At 34.0% G+C, this 21,975-nt stretch overlaps 2 protein-coding genes, 1 long non-coding RNA gene and 1 pseudogene across 3 annotated transcripts; 1 reads left to right on the top strand and 3 right to left on the bottom strand.

Annotated features, from left to right (window-relative positions):
* Window positions 1–717, top strand: LOC112729935 (GDP-fucose transporter 1-like; annotated as a pseudogene).
* A 1,148-nt stretch (window positions 718–1,865) lies between these two features.
* On the bottom strand, window positions 1,866–4,181 carry LOC112727274 (pentatricopeptide repeat-containing protein ELI1, chloroplastic). Its single transcript, XM_025776956.3, has one exon. It carries the CDS (start codon window positions 3,979–3,981, stop codon window positions 2,038–2,040), a length of 1,944 nt encoding a protein of 647 aa, XP_025632741.1. The 5' UTR covers window positions 3,982–4,181; the 3' UTR covers window positions 1,866–2,037.
* A 216-nt stretch (window positions 4,182–4,397) lies between these two features.
* On the bottom strand, window positions 4,398–7,204 carry LOC112727273 (uncharacterized). Its single transcript, XR_011868458.1, has 2 exons — window positions 7,069–7,204; window positions 4,398–5,508 (listed from the first exon to the last, which is right to left on the bottom strand). It is a non-coding gene; the product is annotated as an uncharacterized lncRNA (long non-coding RNA).
* Window positions 7,205–17,963: 10,759 nt separating this feature from the next.
* Window positions 17,964–20,538, bottom strand: LOC112729934 (uncharacterized). Its single transcript, XM_025780066.1, has 5 exons — window positions 20,466–20,538; window positions 20,115–20,353; window positions 19,819–20,016; window positions 18,906–18,998; window positions 17,964–18,356 (listed from the first exon to the last, which is right to left on the bottom strand). The coding sequence occupies exons 1-5, from the start codon at window positions 20,536–20,538 to the stop codon at window positions 17,964–17,966; spliced, it is 996 nt and encodes a 331-aa protein (XP_025635851.1).
* Window positions 20,539–21,975: the final 1,437 nt, after the last annotated feature.

Genomic DNA, 21,975 nt, shown 5'->3' with positions numbered 1-21,975 from the left:
CCTCCCCTCCCCCTCTCCACAGAACCCCCTTTCCTTGTGGTCGGTTACGCACTCTGCTCCAGTCTCCACGCCATCATCAACAAGTACGCCATCACCCAATTCAACTACCCCGGCCTCTTAACCGCACTCCAGTACCTCACTTCCGCTCTCGAAGTCTACCTTCTCGGCAAATTAGGGTTCCTCCACCACTATCCTTTCACTATCGACACCGCCAAGCATTTCTTCTCGTCTTCTTCCTTGCCATCGTCACCAACACCAACCTCCTCCGCCACGCCAATGTCGACACCTTCATCGTCTTCCGATCTCTCACCCTCTCCTCGTCGCCCTTGTGGACACCGTCTTCCGCCAGTAGCCTTGCCCTTCCAAGCTCACATTTTTCTCCATATCCTCGTCGGTGCCGGGGTATGTCGCCACTTATTCTACTTTTACATGCTTATTCTTTGGCTTTTGCTTATCTTGTCACAATCACCACTGAGATGGTTTACATCAAGCACATAGTCATGAATTTAGGGTTGAACACTTGGAGTTTTGTTTTGTACAACAATTTGTTGTCTCTCATGATTGCGCCCTTGTTCTGGTTTCTTACCTGTGAGAATCTTTGAGGTTTTCGATGCTCCGAGATCAGGTTCTGGGTGCTTGTTTGATCCCACAAAAAAAGAGATGATGGTGGTAAAAGGTGATGATGGCGGTGCTGGTGGTGGTGATGGTGGGTGGTGACAGTGGAGAGGGGGTAGGGGAAGCAGTGATAATCAGAGAAGGTGTTGGTGTTGGTGGTGGTGAAAGTTGAGAAAGTTTGGAATTTGAGGAAGAAGATAAAAGATGAGGGTAATTTAGGAATTTTATTAAAAGGTCAACAAAAAATTAGAGCTTTGGTACTTTTATCACACGAAATCCATCTTTCATGGGTACAACGTTAGTTTCTTTGTTTGATGGGTACTTTTGTCCGCGTTTGCAAAGTTCATGGGTACAAATGGTAGTTTATTCAAAAAAAAAAAAAAAAAAAACCAGCATGTCCTAACTTAAATGTCATATGATTCAAACAAGGGTTTGGATATACATGTAGGTCCAATTTATAACAACATTTCTTTATCCAATGAAAAACAATTAATGGTTTTTGTGTAAAAATCAATACAACTTGCCAACCACTAAAACAATTAAGATTAAGGTAATTGAATGAGCTCAGACCTTTCTATAAGCCAAGAACGTGAACTTTGAACTCCTGATGATGAAGAATCTGAGTCAAGAAAAAAGGAAATCAGCTAGCAAGAAAATCAAATGCCAAACCACAGAAAAATTTATCAGTTAACCTCAATTGCCTATATAAGATCAGTCATATGCTGGTCAAACTTACCATTGTCATCCAAAACAAAGGCATTGCACAATCTATCGCATTTCAGTTTAAAGTGGGCCTCTACCTGAGAGGGACATGCGATATTCTGTCATATCCTAAAAAGTGTTTCATGTGTCAACAAGGAAAACATGACCAACTGAATCGCTTCAAAATATAAGCTATCATAGCAGGTCCTTTCTTAGAAGCTGAGGTTCACATTTTGCTAAATAGCATACTACATATAATGCCATATGTTGATGTTGCGTTTGCCACAAATAAGCAGGTGTAATTCCAAGAAAACGATTAGGTACACCACCAACTCCAGGTTCCACTGAATCCATAGCAGCTTGGAAGAATTAACCCCAGTAACTGAACTGTTTGGAGTGGTATAATTAATCGAAGTTGTGCTTGAGTTGATCGTGGCGCTGGTGCTGGTACTCTCAAGGGAGCTTGTCATGTTCTAGAGAGCTAAAACTACATCAGAAAGGAATATAGATGATATAGATATGTAGCGAACAGAAAATGCACTTGGATCTTGACAAATTCATTATCTTAATAACCAAGATTGGTAGAGGTTCGAGTAACAGTGGTGTGAGTAATTTGTTAATAGTATACAACATACATCTCAGTATCTACTAATGAAATTTAACACCGGTTGTACTTTCCCCATATGAAAGGAATTTTACTTCATGATTAACGAATTAAGTTCACCAATAATCCCCACATGAACATGAACCATTCTCAAAGTGGTGGAAACGATTCCGGTCCCTCATTACAATTTTACGCCCAGTGATCTTAGACATCATCTTCATCACAGCATGACAATCCAAACACACCCTAAGGTTCTTCACAATCTTGATTGGGGTTCCTGGACGAGTACTAATTAGTCCAAATGCCAAAGCTAGTTTCTCACTATGAACTTCCAGGGACTGCTCCTTTTGTTCCTCCGCTAGATCATGCAAAATGATATCTGTCTTTGGTGTATAACCCTTGGCCTTGAGGCAACAATTCATCTCCTCCAACATCAAGTATATCTCCTTGCTCTTTGGGTGTCTTAAATCGCCAGCAAGAAACTCATGTACCCTGTTGTTAACCTCAATTGAGCTACAACCAGGTTCCTTCTCAACTCCATACTGTTTCATCAGTAACCTTATATTTGCAACACCTTCCCAGTTCCCAGCAGCAGCGTACATGTTGGAAAGGAGTACATAAGTCGCCGAATTTGCCAAGTCGTGGCTCACAAGGAACTCCACAACTTCCTCTCCTAGTGAAGCATTGTTATGAAGCCTACAAGCCCAAAGAAGAGTTCCCCACAAAACAGGATCAGGATCAATCTTCATGCCCCTTACAAGGTCAAAGGCCTCTTGAAGGTGCCCAGCTCGGCCAAGAAGATTCACCATACACCCATAATGTTCAATCTTCGGTTCAATCCCATATCTGTTCTTCATCAAATCGAAAACCTCCCATCCTTTGGCAACCAAACCAGAATGCCCACAAGCACTCAAAACCGCAATGAAGGTAATATCAGTTGGCAAAACTCCCATTCCTCGCATCTCATCAAACAACCGAAAAGCCTCTTCGCAAAACCCATGAATGGCATACCCCATAATCATGGAGTTCCAAGCCACCACATCCTTACAAGAAATCCCATCAAAAACCTTGCACGCATCCTCTAAGCTACCACATTTACAATACATATCAACCAAAGCAGTACCCACTTGAACATTAACCCCAATCCCATTGTTCTCAATGTAAGAATGCACCCACCTACCAGACTCAAGTGCACCAAGTTGCCCACAAGAAGATAACACCGCCAACACAGTAACCTCATTAGGCCTAACCTTACTGTTCCTTTTCTTCTTCTCATCCAGCATCTTCCTAAACAGCAACAAAGCCTCATTGGGTAACCCATGCTGAGTGTACCCATCAATCATAACATTCCAACAAATCACATCTCTTTCCTCCTCCATTTCATCAAACACCTTCCGTGCCTTAGCGAGCTTCCCGTGCTTTGCGTAGCAAGTGATCATAGCTGTGAGAGACACCAAGCTTCTCTCAGGCATTTCGTCGAACAGCTTCTGCGCGGAAACAATATCACCCCCGCGAGCGTAAGCGTCAACCAGGCACGTTGTGATATACAAGTCGTCGCAGAAACCGAACTTGACGACGTGGCAGTGGAGGGCCATGGCGGGTTCGAGGGGTAACCCTTTGAGTAGTGAAGAGAGGGTGAAGTTGTTGGGTTGCACGGAGGTTTGGAGCATTTGGGAGTAGAGGATGAGGGAATGGTGGAAGAGACCACGGTGGGCGTGAGCGTAGATAATCGCGGTCCATGAGAAGACGGTGGGGTTTGGAGTGAGGTTGAAGACGGAGAGGGAGTGGTGGAGGTGGCCGAGGGAGGAGTACGATCGCTGGAGCTTGAAGGGGAGAATGGGGAGATGGCGCTCCAGGCCACGGCGGAGGACGGCAGCGTGAATTTCCAGGAGGTGGTGGACCGACTTGACGTTGTCGATTAGGAGTGCGAACTTGTCTGCGTTCGGTAAGTGAGTGGTCGGTGGCGCGACGGCGGAGGCGGCGGTGGTGGTGGTTGGAAGTTTGGCTGTGGAGTGTTGTGGTGGTGGTTGTGGTGTGCTGAAAAGGAAGGTTGAGGGCATCCTTTGTAAGATAAGATTGATGTTTGCAGAAAATTAAAAAAAAAATTAATATAAAAAATATAGATTCTTATTTTTATTTATTAGTAGTATATTGAACTTTTGTCTCTCCCTCTCTTCCTCCCAAAATCCGAGATGCTTCCTACTCTGACAAGCTTTCCTTCTTAGTTTCAATAATACCTCTATATTGGATTATTGTTTTCCTAAACTTCTTTGTTGATCCAGTATTAGTACATTAATCATTTTCAGTTAGACTTATAATCGAATTATCTATATTTAATGATCTCTAGTGTAACTCCTGCTTGAGTTCAATCATCTTTTTCAAATAATCTTCAAAATTATTTTGATAACTCTTTTAATTTATTTATTTTCTTTATCTGATTTGATGATATCAAAATATACCTCACCAAGACTCCAACTTATTTAAAGAAAAAGTGAATCCATGTATTTTCCGATTTCTTTTATAATTTTGCATGATACACAACATTTTGAAGCCACTCATAAGCTAGCCAACACTAGTCTCTATACACACAAACACAAATTAGCCACCAAACTTTATGCAGCAGAGCAAACGCCTATATTTTACATAAGGAGTTAAGAAAATTATGATACATTATGATACAAATCATACAAATAGGATCACCGTAGCATCATATAAGCTTTCTCTTCTTTCCAATTAACATATGATTATTGTGGAAAATACTTGAATCCTTATGATCCACCCATGAAATTGGCTCATTCTTCACTAGTAGCTCAAACTCTGATGATGCATTATTATGCAAAGAAGCTCCACTGTAATTCCCAGGAAATGCCAAACTCAAAGAGGTTGGAATAACACTTACACTTTGATCACCAACACTGTTATTATCCTTATCATCATTTACAATGCAAGATGGAGGATAAGAAGAAGAAGAAGGAGGAGAAGGAGGAGGGTTTTGCCACTTCGGAAGAGGAGCAATAAGAAGTGTCTGAAGCAAAGGTCCAGCTTCTGCTACACTTCTTAGCAACCTACCCTTTTGAGGCAAAGGCTTCCCCAAAACAAGTTCATCAATCACAAGTGAAGCACTATGATCAAAATCACATTTTGAAACACCCTTTTCTATAGTAGTGGTTCTGTTTTCATGGTTTGGAAATAATGCCAACTTGCTTGGTTCTTTTTTTGTTCTAGCATGATGTGAAGAATCACAAGTAGAAGGAAGCTTCTCATTTGAACAATATGAGAATAATGCTTTGTTGCTCAAATATGGTTTTTTAGTAATTTCCATTGATGATTGTGAAAAGTGATGGCTTGTGTAAGAGGTGTTACATGGTTGGGAACTTTTTAGTATTGATTGAAGTTGGTATCTTGCTTCATCTCTTTCTTGGCAAACTTTGTTTAAAAGCTTGAATAAATGTTTGATGGTCTCCTCATATTTGCTTAGCTCTTCAATGGCTTCCATATTCTTGGTGAAAGCTGTGCTTGATAATCTCTTCAATGCCCTGTCAACAGTGGATTCATCTTTTGGTAACCAATTTTGAAACCTATTGTTGCTGTTATTCAAAGTTTGAAAAATAAAATTTCAGTTTTAGATATTATTCATTTTACATTTTCATTTTTTTTTGTTTATGATTCTGTGGTCTCTAGGAGAAAGAAATTTTTTCCTTTCTCAATCTCTTGATTTATTTATCTAATTTTTTTAGACAATAAATAAACTATAAAAATTAAGAAGTATTACAATCACACCTTAATAAATGAACAAATGATATGCACACCATTGAGAGAATGTGTATATAAAAAATGTGCTATGAGTGTTGAAGAACCAAGAACCTTTAGTTGATATATAAAGTCTTTAACCACCAAATCAAGATTTTCAATTAAAATTTTAAAACTTTTGTTTATAAAAAAATTAAATCTATTTAGTGATATATAAATACTAAATTATAACCTTCAAATCTCATCAGATTATTGAATATTGCATTTTTTTATGATCCGTAAGTAGGGTCGGATACTCGAAGATTGACGATGAATAGGGTTATGGTTAACATGTTATAAACCCGCGAATAATGTAAAGTTGAGTTTTAGAGACCATGTTTATCTTACAAGGCACATAAGACAACGTAACAAAACCAGAATTTCAAAAACAATTTCATTCATTTTGCATATTTGGAGGAGGAAGGAATTGCTGGTTAAAGAACACATTCTTGTCCATTTAGACAATGGGTAGGGTAGGGTAGGGTTTGGATCCTATCTTAACTTTACTCACGGGTTGAGAATCTCTCAACCCTAATCTTACCTGCCCGACTGCACCCTAAAGTTCTAAACCCTATCCTATCCTACCCTACCTGCAAAAATATCAAATTTTTTCAAAACAAATGTAAAATTCAATCATTTCAAATTTCATACATATTACTAAAATAAAAAATAAAAAACTAATAATCTAAGTTACTAAATTAACTAAATAATTTAGAGGTTGCTCACTTATTGCAAGTCATTATATGAGGGAGGTTGTGGGTTCAATTCTCATCTTCTAATATACATAATTTTTATAAAATATGTGTTATATATAGAATGCGAATAGGGTAGAATAGGGTACACCCTAAACTCATATCCTACCCTAAAAGAATAATGATATATGTACATATTTTATATATTCCATTGGGCTGGGATGTCTACATTATAGGATTGAGCAAGTGGCATCACAGTAAAACTAACGAAAGATGCAAAATAAATTGCTACAACTTTAAAATTGTACAGCTTTATTAAAAAGGTAACATGGTTAAAAGTTCTTACTTCTTTTCCCTAAGTACAACTTGTAGAGATCATTAAATTCTGTTATTTCAAAACATAAATTAAAACTAGATCCAATATCACATTTCACATAACATCTAGTATTGTTCTCTCCATACCAAGATCAAGCCTCAAATTATAGAGAAATATTTATGACCAGTAATTAATTGAAGAAAACTCCTAGCATGCATAGAGAACAAGGTGTCTGTGAAACATTCATTGCAAACCAACTAGATGAAGCTATATTTATTTTGAAAAAAAATAAATTAATTAAGGGTGAATAAAAAAGATCTCTGAGAAAGAGAAACAGATGAACCATTCACCTTGTAATTAGAACACAAATAAGGCTTGGTATCTATCTGTTAATGCATTCCTTGAGATTTGAGGTTGAATGATAAATATGAAATGATATGGTTGGTTGTACTTTAATATATGTAATTTGGAGCTACTAGTTGGTTCTAAAACAAGCTTCTGGGAACTTATATAGAGACAACCTCAAATATATTTCCATTGTTAATTGTCAATTGTTAAAGTTGCTTTCAATGCAAAAGTAAAAATAGTAAGATTCATGCAATCAAGAGTTTATAATTTTATATTATAATTCAGCGGCAGTTCATTGTATCATCGAAGCCCCTCCCCTGATTATAGGGATAATGTTCCCCATTTATCATTGATTTGTAATTTCATTCTTAAACTTTGGTTTTGGTTTATATGTAGAGCCTTTTAAGACTTTAAAGCATGTAAGTTGATTCTTTAATTAAAGTTACTAAATCTATTTTAAAATAATCGATTTCAGTTGGTCTAATAATTAGTTTATTAATCTACTTAACTAAGTGTTGAGAATTCGAATTTTGCCTTGTGTATATAACAATTTATTAGCTAACAACAAACCCTTAAATAGAACTCCTATCTACCGGACTAAGGAATATCGTAGACAACCTAAAATCTATTTAAAATTATCTTTTATTAAAAAAACTTTGTCAATAAAATATCAAAATGCTATATTTACACTAAAATTCAATCATCAAATTAATTACTATATATATGTTTGTATATAAATATATATATTATTTAACTCATTTTTAATGTGTATTTTTATATTTTAATATGTATTTTATATAAATAGTTATTTTGGTGAGTAATTTTTTATATATACATTGATACGAGAATAATTTTTACAAATAATTAAATTTAAAATATTTTTACCCCATTTTTTAATATAAAAATAAAGTTTCAAATTTTAACAATTTTGATGCTGTACACCCAAATTCAGTATTGTTTATTATTGTTCCATAAACATTTCACTTGTCAATATACAACGGCTTGTGGCCTACTTTTAGGAGCTATGGATTTATTATACAATCGGACAATCATCATGTTACCAAGTTCTTAATTTTGTAGACACATGTAAGCACTAAGGCCAAGTCAAGTGTATATATACTACGGTCTACAGGAAGTAGAACCAGCATGCCCTCAAAAAATTTAACCAACATTTTGTTTGTGTGCAAAAATTTCAACGATTTCGGTTCCAAAATGACAAATCCGTAATGTCACCTAAATCAGCATGTTGACCTTTTGGTTTGGTTATGAGACCATAGTTTTCTTTTATTTTCTTTTTTGGTCATCATACCATAAGGTTCTCGTTACCACTTGTCTTCCTAAGTTCTTATATGGGCTTGTTATTGTGGCTCCCTTCAGCTGAATTGCTTAGCGAGGGATTGGTTTGCGAAAATATTTTTGTTTTTTGTTTTTATTTTTTAAAAATAATTTTTATTTTTAATTTTTTTAAAAAAATGTAATCAGTTTGTAAAAAGAAGATTTATTTTTAAGTATCGAAAATAATAAAAATATATTTGATTGATTTATTTTTAAAATGTATTTTTAATAGTTTAAAATTACAAAGTTGTATTTTTATTAAATGTCAATTTTAGTTATTTAATTTTTTATTGAATTAATAATTAATTTTTGTACAGTATCAATATAAAATAAATTATTATCTTATTATACTATTTTAAAAAAAACTTGGTATCTCTTATATACATAGTTGGTTTTATATTTTCTATAGCCCTATATAACAATAAAAAATATCAATTGAAACAAAAAATCGAAACTAAAATTAGTTTTATACCAAATGAATCAATTAATTAATATCAAAAATTTATTGATGTAAACAATTTTTTAACAAATAATTTATTAATAAAATAATGAATAAATAAATATTAAAGTTAAAAAAATTTAAAACAAAAAGCCAACTTTTTTGTTCATATTTTTAAGTTTTTTATGTACTCTTTTAATTTTTATAGCGTGAGCAAAAAACATGTAAAAACAATAGAAAAAATTCGAACCTTTATTCCAAAATAAAAAACACCATATTTTAATTTGAAAACGTTTTCAAAAGTTAAAACTGAAAAGATTAAAAACATGAAAACGGCGTTTTTAATTTTGTTCTATTTTTTTTAAAATATTTTTGTTAAAATTTTTTTTAAAATATTTAATTAATTATATTTTTATGTCTTATTTTCATTTTCATTTGAAAATGAAAATGAAAACGATTAAACCAACCGGGCCCTTAGACTTCATGGAATTGTAACTTTCAATTTGAACAAGGCAAAGTATTCGATGGAATTCCATTCAATAGAACTGTCTAGAATATTTATAAATTTATCCCAACTCATTGTTTTGTATTTATCTATTATGAACAAAATTTTGTTAAGATATGCATGATGATATAGATGTCCATTTATGAGATTGGGCGGCTAATTTTTTTCTATAGTGAAAGGATAGCTTTTCAAGATAAATTGAAAGTAAATGAAGGTTGAAAATAAAGGCTTGTCACCTGTATAAATAGGTGAAGCCTCGCTTGTTTTTATATAGCAACAATCAATAAGAATTCTCTCTCTCTATTTATATTGTCTATATACAAAACTCTTTCTCTCTTTTCCTTCATACGTTAATACATATATATATATATATAAGTATCATCTCTTTTATATTGAGATAGTAACTGTGGTTAATATTGTTATCTAATTATATTTCCATATTTTATATTTGTTACTTCTTCCTTATTTATTTAGTTATTTTACAACACGTTATCAGCACGAAGCTCTAACGATATTTTAAGAAGACTCCAGGTAACAAATTTTCATTATGTCGAAACTCTTTCATCTTGAATTTGATGTTCTTAATATATCTGGAAATAATTATTTATCATGGATATAGATGTTGAAATCCATCTTGATACAATGGATCTTGAAGATACCATTGAGGCTAAAAATAATACATCTCAAAAAGGATAAAAGTCAAGGCCATGATTTTCCTTTGTCGTTATCTTGACGTATGATTGAAAAAATGAATATCCCACGTTAAAAGATCCTGCAGATCTGTGGAAAGACCTTGAAGAAAGATACAATCATGTGATACTTCCTCAAACCCGATATGTTAGGGAAAACTTTCTTGACCTTCCATGTCTCGAATGTGCTCCTGTAGCAGCAGTATCGAGAAAAAGAATTTGAAAATATTCTGAGTTAATTTCTTGCTTTCTTGTTGCTGAACGCAACAATGAGTTACTTTTGAGGAATCATGAAGCACGCCCAGTTGGTGATGCCCCATTTCCTGAAGTAAATGCGGCGATTAACCCCAGAAGAGGTAAATGGCAAGATTTTGATAACAAGAAAAATTATGGAAGGAAAAGAAATTATGTTCACAAGAAAGATCTCACCAGAAGTGGGATAAAGAAAGAAATAATGGGGAAAGTATAAATGCTTCCGTTGTGGTGGAAAAGGCCATTGGTCACGTACCTGTCGTACCCCAATGCACCTAGTTGATCTTTATCAAACATCCTTGAAAAGGGATGACAAAGAAAAGGAAACAAATTTTGTTTCAAATGATAAAAATTCCACCACTCATTATGATGTATCTAATTTTTTTAAGGATTCTGAAGGTAATATTGGCTATTTGATCAATGATGGAATAGTTTGATATATGTATGTATTTGTTAAGTATTCATGTGAATAATTTTACTGTACATGTACTTCTACTCATTTTATTATTATTATCATTTGTTTTTGAGGAAAAATGGCAAGGACATATTCTGAAGATATTTGCCTTGCGGATAGTGCAAGTTCGCACACTATTCTTAAAAGTGATATATATTTTACCCATCTTGTGCCAAAAGAGGAATATGTTAATACTATTATTGGCTCAGGCAATGTGATAGAAGGCTCCGGAAGAGCTATAGTTTTGTTTCCTGGAGGAACAAAATTTATAATAAATAATGCACTATTATCTACCAAGTCCCTGAGGAACTTGTTGAGTTTCAAAAATATTCGCCGAAATAGATATCATGTTGAGACAATGAATGAGGGAAATCATGAGTATTTATGTATCACAACTCATGATTCAAATAAGAAAGTTATATTAGAAAAATTACCCTCACTTTCATCTGGGTTATATTATACCAAGATTTGTGCAATTGAATCACATGCCATTGTAAACCAGAAGTTTACTAGCACAAATTAATCCATAACTTGGCATGATAGATTGGGTCATCCGGAAACAACCATGATGAGGAGAATTATTGAAAACTCTCATGGACATTCACTAAAAAACCAGAAGATTCTTAAAACTAGTGAATTTTGTTGTGCTTCATGTTCTCAGGAAAAGTTAATTTTTAAGGCCATCACCAGTAAAGATTGGATTTGAGTCCCCTGAATTCCTAGAAAGGATTCAAGGTAATATATGTGGACCTATTCATCCACCATGTGAATCTTTCAGATATTTTATGGTCCTAATAGACGCATCTTCGAGATGGTCACATGTGTGCTTATTGTCTTCTCGCAACCTGGTGTTTGCGAGATTACTGGCTCAAATTATTCGATTAAAAGCACAATTTCTAGAAAATCCAATCAAAGCAATTCGCCTTGATAATGCTGGTGAATTTACTTTCCAAGATTTTGATGCTTATTGTATGGCTAATGGAATAAGTGTTGAACATCCAGTAGCTTATGTTCACACACAAAATGAATTAGTAGAATCACTTATTAAATGCCTCCAATTGATTGCTAGACCCTTGCTTATGAGAACAAATCTCCCAACCTCGGTTTGGGGGCATGCTATTTTATATGCCGCAGCACTTATTCATTTGAGGCCAATGAGTTACCATCAGTTCTCTCCTATGCAATTAGCTTTTGGCCAGCAGCCAAATGTCTCCCATTTAAGAATATTTGGGTTTGCGATATATGTTCCCATTGCACCACCTAATCGCACCAAAATGGGACCCCAAAGAAAATTGGGGATATATGTTGGATATGATTCTCTCTCTATAGTGAGGTATCTTGAGATACAAACGGGAGATGTATTTAAAGCCCGGTTTGCAGATTGTCATTTTGATGAATCAAAATTTCCAACATTAGGGGGAGAGAATAAGCTTCCTGAAAAGGAACTTAATTGGAATGCATCATCGTTGATGCATTTAGATCCTCGATCAGGGTAATGTGAACTAGAAATTCAAAAGATTATACATTTGCAAAGAATAGCAAATGAATTGCCTGATGCATTTTTTGATACAAAGAGGATAACCAAATCTTATATACCAGCGGAAAATGCCCCAATTCGAATTGATGTCCCAGTAGGACAAGTAGCCACTGAAGCAAATTCACGCCAGAAGCGTGGCAGGACGGAAAATGCCCCAATTCGAATTGATGTCCCAGTAGGACAAATAGCCACTGAAGCAAATACACGCCAGAAGCGTGGCAGGCCTGTCGGTTCCAAAGATAAAAATCCTCGAAAGAAAAAAGAGGTAAATACTATTCCTATTGAAAAAGACATAGTAAAGACACCTGCAGTTGTCCAAAATTTTGATATAATGCCAGAAGACGTTCAGGTACCTAAAAATTGTGAAAATGACGAAATCTCGATAAATTATGTCTTTATAGGAGAGAAATAGGACCGAAATAAGACAATTATCAATGAAATATTTGCATATAATGTGGCATTAAATATCATGCATGAAAGTAAGGATCTTGAGCCAAGATCAGTCGAAGAATGTCGACAAAGGAATGATTGACCAAAATGGAAAGAAGCCATGAAGGTTGAATTAGACTCACTTGCAAAACGTGAAGTCTTGGGACCTGTAGTCCGTACATCTGATGATGTAAAACCTGTTGGATACCGATGGGTATTTGTGAGAAAACGAAATGAGAAAAATGAAGTTGTGCGCTACAAAGTCCGACTTGTGGCACAAGGTTTTTCACAAAGGCCCGATATAGATTATGAAGAAACGTATTCCCCAGTAGTGGATGCGATAACATTGCGTAATTTGGTCAGTTTATCTGCATATCATAAACTGCATATGCATTTAATGGATGTGGTAACAGCCTATTTATATGGCTCATTAGATCGGGATATCTATATGAAAGTCCCTGAAAGACTAAAGATGTCTAAACCATCCAATGAATATTCGCAAAGGTTATACTCAGTTAAATCGCAAAGATCTTTATATGGTCTAAAGCAATCTGGACGAATGTGGTATAATCGTCTTACTGAGTATCTGACCAAAAACGGATTTAAGAATGATGATATCTGCCCGTGTGTTTTCATAAAGAAAATTGCATCTGGATTCATTATTATTACTGTGTACGTTGATGATTTAAATATCATTGGAACTCCAGAAGAAATTCCAACAATTATAAAAACTCTAAAGGAAGAGTTTGAGATAAAAGATCTTGGAAGGACTAAATTTTGTCTCGGTCTGCAGATCGAGCATATGAAAAATGGGATCTTTATTCATCAAACAGCATACACAGAGAAGATCTTGAAAAGATTTTATATGGATAAGTCACATCCCTTGAGTACCCCAATGATCGTAAGATCTTTGGATGTGAAAAAGGATCAATTCCGTCCTAAAGAAAAGAATGAAGATATCCTTGGTCCTGAAGTACCATATCTTAGTGCTATTGGAGCATTAATGTATCTTGCTAATAATACGTGACCCGATATATCATTTGCTGTGAATTTACTAGCAAGATATAGTTCCTCTCCAACCAGAAGACATTGGAGTGGAGTCAAACAAATCTTTTGATATCTTCATGGAACGGTTGATATGGGATTGTTTTATCCCTATGGATCCAAGTTACAATTAGTTGGCTATGCAGATTCTGGATACTTGTCTGATCCACATAAAGGGAGATCTCAAACAGGATACCTGTTCACATATGGTGGTACAGCTATATCATGGAGGTCCACGAAACAGATGATTGCTGCAACATCCTCTAATCATGCTGAAATACTAGCGATTCATGAAGCTAGTCGCGAGTGTTTTTGGCTCAGGAGTTTGATCCAATATATTCTGTCATCATGTGGACTGATTGATCATAAGATAGCTCCAATTGTCCTGTTTGAAGATAATACAGCATGCATTGCTCAACTTAAAGGCGGATACATCAAAGGTGATAGAACAAAGCATATTTCTCCTAAATTCTTCTTCACTCATGATCTTCAAAATCAAGGGACAATTGATGTCCAACAGATCCGCTCAAGTGACAATCTAGCAGATTTATTTACAAAGTCACTCCCAAAATCCTCCTTTGAAAAATTGGTACATGAGATTGGGATGCGCCGATTTCGAGACATCAACTGATGTCGACAAAAGGGGGAGACTGTAGTCTTTTTTCCTTGGTCAGATTTTTTCCCATTGGGTTTTTCTTGACAAGGTTTTTAATGAGGCAGTCCCATCACAAAGGATATTGTACTCTTTTTCCTTCACTAAAGTTTTTCCCATTGGGTTTTCTTTAGTAAGATTTTAATGAGGCATATTCCTAAATGGTCATCCAAGGGGGAGTGTTAAGATATGCATGATGATGTGGATGCCCATTTATGAGATTGGGCGGCTAACCTTTTCCTATAGTGAAAGGATAGCTTTTCAAGATAAATTGAAAGTAAATGAAGGTTGAAAATAAAGGCTTGTCACCTGTATAAATAGGTGAAACCTCGCTTGTTTTTATACATCAACAATCAATAAGAATTCACTCTCTCTATTTATATTGTCTATATACAAAACTCTTTATCTCTTTTCCTTCATACGTTAATACATATATATATATATATATATATATAAATATATAAGTATCATCTCTTTTATATTGAGATAGTAACTGTGGTTAATATTGTTATCTAATTATATTTCCATATTTTATATTTGTTACTTCTTCCTTATTTATTTAGTTATTTTACAACAAATTTCACATATTTAACATTTTTTATATATCATAACAACATTCTTCTTATGAGCGACGTAAATAAGAGGAATGAAGATAACGAACGTGCTAAGTATTTGAGAATGGAGAGGGCAGTTGACAAATTCATGCGCAAATTTGTGTTCTCTAAAAATAATTATTAATTATAATCGTTTAAAATTGGCCGGTTAAAAATTGTTTACATATATTTTTTCTTAAGATTAAGATTGGTTGAGCTTTATGCCAATTATCTTCCATTTTTAGAGGCATTTTAAATAACTACCTATGATCAACATCATCATTATCTTTGTGTCACTTTTTTTTTTATTTCCTTTTAGGTTCTCTCACTGCCTTTTGGTTGTGATTAGTACTATGATTATTTGATCTGATCATTTTATAAAATGTTTGTTAATGTATATGCTTGTTCAATCTTTTCAGGAAGAAGTCTTTGCCACCACACTAGACTCTTTTATCTCCGGCGATGGTGATCCCTCGTTAACAGAGAGATTTATTGTTGTTAGAATAGTGGTTGATTCCATGAAAAAAAGTATCAGTTGAACAATCTGTCGTAGTACGTACATCTTCAGGGTGACTCTAATAACAAAGACACTGTCGTCTCCGTCGACGATGTTGCTTGATAAATGCTAAATACCGATTTAAAAATTTTCAAATTAAAAAGCTCAATATTCGTTTTAGGTTTAAACCGAAATTTAACATTATCAAAGTTTAGCTAAAAATATTACAAAGTTTAAATCAATAACCAAAAATTTAATTCTGGGTCATTCTCTCTTAGAATCATAATCGAGTGCATTTTCATTGGTTATGGAAATATCATAGGTTTGATTCCAATTATAAAATTTTTAAATGGTAATTAATTAAAGGAGCAAGCAATAACTAAATATTGAAAGAAATCAAACTATAAGCAATTAAGGAAATTAACCAGAAAAAAAAGAAAGTTAAAATTTGTCAACTAACCACAACATGATAATTATAAAGAGCAAACTCAATTCGTCAACCTCTGCAAATTGAAGAAAGTCGATTAGGTTTAATTAGTCTTAATTCCTAAGTCATAACCAACTTACAAATTGAAATTAATACAAGATTAATATTAGTAGAAACAAAATTAATTAACAACTCTAAATTATCAATCAATTTGGACATTAGTAACTCAAGTTCACCTAAGTTCCAACCCAAGTAAAGAATCAAAATCTACTATATGACTAAGTGAGACATTTCATCAAACGTTAGAATGCATAAATATAAAGCATTATAAATTACAAGAATTAATAAAAACTACAACTATCCACTACAAGAATTCAGTAATATCAACTCAAGTAAGTATCAATAAAGTAAAACACATCAAATTCATTCATGAAAAATATAAGTTCAACAAGAGTTCTTAAACTAAACTGACATAACATGAAATTAACAAGAAAGTGCTAATGAAATAAGATAGTAGAACAAGAAAATGTAAATAAAACTAAACTAAAACAAGACTAAAAATTAAAATTAGAGGAAAAATTGACAAAAAATTAACTAAATCTACCCTAAATTCTCCTCCATTTTATTCTTCATATTTTCTCTTTAAATACTAAAAAATATAAAGTTTGAGGCCTTTTAGAGGTCCACAATGTGAGCCAGATGCTTCATTAATGGTGTCATGTGAGGCTTGATTCGCGGCGCAAAAAATGGTGGCGTGCGCGGTCCATATTCACTGTCCACTATAGATACATGCATATCATTTTGAAGCTCCATATGTTAGCTTTCTAGTGCCACTGGAACCACCTTATTCAGAACTCTAAAGCTCAAGTTATAGTCAAATTAGTAAAAAAAGGTCAAAATTGATAACATCCAAAACATTCTTGGCACAAATCTTTGGTTGTGAATTACACCACTACAATATTTTAATCTTTAGGCTACGGTGTTTTTGGCCACGTTTGAAAACTAGTCACAGTTTTTGGCTATGACCTAAAATAAAACCTTTAGTCACTATTTTTTTAAAAACTGTGACCATATATATCTAGGGTCACGATTTTATAGGGTGACTTTTTTTCAATAAAATTATTCTAGATTTTAGGTCACGCTTTCTCTTGTCATGGTTAAAAAACGTGACAAAAAATACCTATGGTCACGATTTTTAAAAAATGGTGACCTAAAAGGGTCTATTCTCACGGTTTTAAGTAGTAACCTAAAGAGATATATGGTCACGGTTTTAACGAGTGACCTAAAAGGGTCTATAGTTACGGTTTAATAATACGGTGACCTAAAAGGGGTCTATGATCATGACTTTAATGCGTGACCTAAAGGAATATATGGTCATGCACTACGGGACATGCGGAGGATAGCGGTTATAAAACCGCCGGTAAACAGCTTGCCAGCGACACATTATCCGCAGCGCATAAAGGCGCGGCATCACATTTTGCGGTGGTTTCCAGCAACCGCTGGCATAACCGCCGCAAATCAGGTATTTTGCGTCGATCAGTTTAGCGGCGGTTTATATAAACCGTCGCTATATTATCCAAGAGTGATTTCCCTCACGTGGTTGCGACAATCCTCAACCACCGCAATTTGCACCAGCGTTTTTTATGAAATTTACTTGAAACCGCCGCTATTCGTAGCATTTTTTTATATAAAATTTTATTTTGATTTATTTTACAATCCTGGAGATTTTTTTCTTTTTTTTATTTAAAGAATCTTATCGTTATTTAATTTTATCAATTTTTTTAATTATATTTTATTTTGTTTTTATCTTTTCTTTTTTATTTAAAGAATCTTATATTTTTTTCTCTCTAAAATTCTGCATTATGAAAAAAAAACTCATGAATATTTAACTGCGAAACAAACTAACATGTTTATTTTAATATCAATAAAGTAATTCAATAGTCACCCAAAAAGGTAAAGTACTTGGCTAATAATTAAAAATGCATAGTTAATATAAAAAAAAAAAACATATACTGAAAAACAAACTATCACATATATCCTAATTTCTAATTTCCGCCATGTTCATCCAAAGAATTCATCCGTGCAGCGATGTCTGGTGGCAGCTCCCCACCTTGCTGTTGGACCAGATAACTTAGCACACTCTCTATTGCCTGCCTCTTCGTTTTCTCTTGTGCTAATTCATCCTCCATTGCTTTCTTTTCCAATTTTTCGGTTGTCACCTCCGTCAGTAGTTCACACAGCATCTTTTGAGCCTCTTCTACTTGAGCTCTATCCACCAGCGGCTGCGAACTCGGACGGAAGAGTTGACTTGGTGTCGGCCCGTGTCCTATGCCACGCACTCTACCCGGGTGCTCTTTACCGAGAGCTTGGGCAAGGAAATCATTTTCTGACAATATTCTTGTAGATTCATCCAGCTGCTCAATCTCGGATATTTTTTTCTGCAGGCATAAATAAAATTACACAATCACACTAGAAATATAGCATAATCTAGACATTTTAATAACTAAACCCAACATGTTACAACATAAATGATTAAGTGTACTTACACCAATCCTCTGAGCTTCTTCGTGTATATAGCTGCCATCAAGTCGTTTTTGCTTTAGGATCCATACTTCTCTCCTACCAACTCTCCTCCCTTGTTTTTGTGACTGTGACATTACAATTTATACCATGAATTCCACTTCTTTAAATTTTTCAATAATTCTTTGTTGTTATACTCTATAGATAAATCAAAACTAAATGCCAACTAATTTATTTTGCCTCAATCGATAAGGTATCTAATGATTGCTCCATTTATTCTTCAAGGATTGAGTAATTGATTATACTTAAATAGTAAAATTATTTTAATAGCTCCAGCATTACTTCTTTGAAAAATAGCATCACTTGTCAATACCTTATAAGTCAAAACTGAAGAATGATTTGTCTAAAAAAAGAGAATTATTCGAGCCAATGATAGGCACCTATACTTGATTTCAAATATATATTACCTCTTCTTCCCTTACCCTAGCCAAGCTTTTAGAACCGCCAGTGTGCGTGTAAAGTTGCTTCTTTCGATTCAGCGCGTTTTGCTTGCACTTCACCTATTAAAAATCAATAGTAAGCTTGAATTCAATAAAGTAATCTTTATAACTTTATATATATAATATCTCTAATTACATACTTATTATATTTAATATTTATTAAATTTTTTAACAATAATTAGGAAATATAAATAAGATAAAAATTAATATAATTAAAAAACAATAAATAAAATTATTTTAGCTTGTTTTGAACCGATTTATTATTATTGTCTAAATATTTTTACATATTTTTACGATGACAGACAAAAAATAAGGTTAACGCTGCACATATAATTATAAATAGTTAAGGGTATTTTAGATAATTAACAAAATAAAACTATATTCCTAATAATATGTAGTATATTTTTTATCACCATGTTGTGTAAATATTCTCTAGCTATTGTTTCAGATCACACCATTCGTGTCCCTAATAAGGGGCCAGATGATATTCTGTACAATATTGAAGGTTGGTGTACATCAATCTCATCACCATGCATGTACATATTATGAATTTTATCAAACATTCCTTTTGGCCTGTGACTTATGCTGAGAATTGATATATTATATTTAACTAATCATATATATTAATTAACAGGGTTCAAATTCAAATCAATCGAAATAAAAACTATTTATCTATCTCAAATCATATCAAAAAATGATCAAAATTGCATTTTTAGATTTGATTGGATTTCATTTCTTAAAAAATTATATGTATTAGATCAGATTTTGAATCCATAGTTATTAGAAGTGAACCGGTTAAATTACTGAATCATTAGGTTATTGATTTAATCGGTGGGTTACACATTGAATTGGCCTGGTCATAATTAAATAAATGGGGTACCTTTGTTGCAGGATCATTACGATAATCAATGAACCACCTCCAATGCTCTCTAGGAATTTTCGCCGGGCAGTTGTCAAGATTCTGCTCAAGTGTCATGGTTGTTTTGTAATGCTTATCATACAGCCTCCCCCTTGTATCCTTCCAGGACCTCCCCATTTGTCGCAAAAATATTTTCTTGATTCTACCACCGCTATCTTGCTGAAAGTGGAACATCTCCTACGATGAATAATGTCCAACTGTAAGTAATTGTAAGTTGAATGTTTGATATGATTCAACAATGCCAAAAGTCATTTTACCTTTGTGCAATCATTATAAACCGTGTCTTTGCCCTGCACCTTTGCCCAACTCTTCTCACAGATAGGAAACTTGCTGTAATCAGAGCCCATCACTCCTAGAATGCCACTCAACATTCCAGCTCTATCTCCGATTGCTTGCAACTCGTCGTTGAACCTCAGTATGACCTTGCTTCCATTAAGAAACTGCTCCATATCCTCCTTCACACTCATTTTAGCTTGCTTGACTATTCCATCAGAATCTAGAAATAGAAAAAAAATCAAATTCATGTCTACAATGTGCACAACATGTGAGAAACATACAAATATCATTAGCTAATCAATTAAAAAGTTGTATGGTTCAACACTTGTTACCAATGAGTTCAACATCCCAAAACTCAGTAGTCTTTCGTCTTTTGCGCTTTTTAGCATCAGAAGCAGCAAACATCCTGTCAATGTGTTCTTCAAACGAATCTACCTTGTTCGCCTCCGGGTCAACGTCCTCATTGCATGGTTCCGTCACCTGTACACTGGCGTTAGCGGTCTGTGGCTCAGGTCTTGGTTCGGTCCGAGGTGGACGAAAGGGTCGGAGAGGAGCTGTTGCGGAGACACCACCGTTAATAGGGGGCGGGGGATGAGCCAGTCATCGTCAGCAGATGGTAAGGACGCAGGAGGTGCAACTGGAGGCTGCTGACGTGGTGGCTCCACGCTTGTGACTTTCGTGTACTTAGCTTTCCTTGGCATCTTAAAATCCTTGCATAAACACATGTAGCATGACAGATAACATTAATTAATCTTAGACTAACAAGTGATATAATTAACGTAATTGGATAATAGAAATAACATACACGCACAAAGACAAACAAATATAGAATTGGATATATTTCAATATAAGTTTGATAATTAACCAAATTCTGGGCAAATATTTCATTGGTGATTAATATATATTTAGCTGAAAATAAGATTCCATAAATTTCTTCTTTTCTTTTTTTCAGAAACATTAATTCATGTACCTAACTAAAACTGAAGGTTGAACAAATAACTTTAAAGATATGATTGAACAGAACATAGCGTGAAGATGCACCAATAATGGAGAAGCATGCATATGTATACAAGTTGGTTGGTTAGGCAGTGTTTAATTGCTTTTGTGGTCCAAACTTGTAATTAAACCATATACACTACTTTTGTGATGAGTCTCAGGATATATGCATATGCAAGACTACTAGTACTCATATAGCTCCAATAAGTACTCTTTAGAGTTCAGAAATCACATACAAAAGTTATAGGCAAAAGAGCAGTTATATACTGTATACAATAGAAACAATTGAACCATCAAAAGAATTTAAAATATTTTAATAATATTATACACACTATAATTGAACAAGAACTCTGTACTTTTTAACTTTTACTACTCCTATCCACACATATATGTGTATAAATATTTGTTTCTTTCTTTTCAGCCGATCCATAATCAATGGCAGTGTAAACTGTTTATATCATCTTTAGCACTGCACATAGATTTTTTTCACTCATTAATAACCTAAGGTGATTAATTAATTCTTTCAACTTGCATTTGTGAAGTAGGTAAATATTATTACTTGGATAAACGGTATTAAATGACGCATCATGCTAGCAATGAAAATAGAAAATAACATTAGTTATATGTACGTATATCAATTACATAAATGGAATCTCTTTAAATCAGAAAATAATTCAATGAATCAAAGCTCATATTTTAAAATTTTTTTTCTTAGTTAATAGTTATAATGAAGATATGAACATGCAACCCCCAAACCCATCAAATCTTAGCTGGGATTATTCCTACCCACTTATAAATTTTTTACGTAGATAAGGTGAATAAATTAAAAAGGCAGAAAGGAATGCA

Source organism: Arachis hypogaea, chromosome 12, assembly GCF_003086295.3.
Source record: "Arachis hypogaea cultivar Tifrunner chromosome 12, arahy.Tifrunner.gnm2.J5K5, whole genome shotgun sequence".
In the NCBI taxonomy this organism is placed as follows: Eukaryota; Viridiplantae; Streptophyta; class Magnoliopsida; order Fabales; family Fabaceae; genus Arachis; species Arachis hypogaea.
Note: the sequence above shows the minus strand (reverse complement) of the source record. Positions and strands in the feature narration are given on the sequence as shown.

Excerpts from the sequence above, each read along its gene's own strand:
- LOC112727274 (XM_025776956.3), bottom strand. The coding sequence starts at position 3,981 with ATGCCCTCAACCTTCCTTTTCAGCACACCACAACCACCACCACAACAC.
- LOC112729934 (XM_025780066.1), bottom strand. The coding sequence starts at position 20,538 with ATGTTTGCTGCTTCTGATGCTAAAAAGCGCAAAAGACGAAAGACTACT. Across the intron at positions 20,354-20,465 it reads TTGGGATGTTGAACTCATTG|ATTCTGATGGAATAGTCAAG; the intron begins GTAACAAGTGTT and ends TTCTATTTCTAG. Across the intron at positions 18,999-19,818 it reads GTAATGATCCTGCAACAAAG|GTGAAGTGCAAGCAAAACGC; the intron begins GTACCCCATTTA and ends GATTTTTAATAG.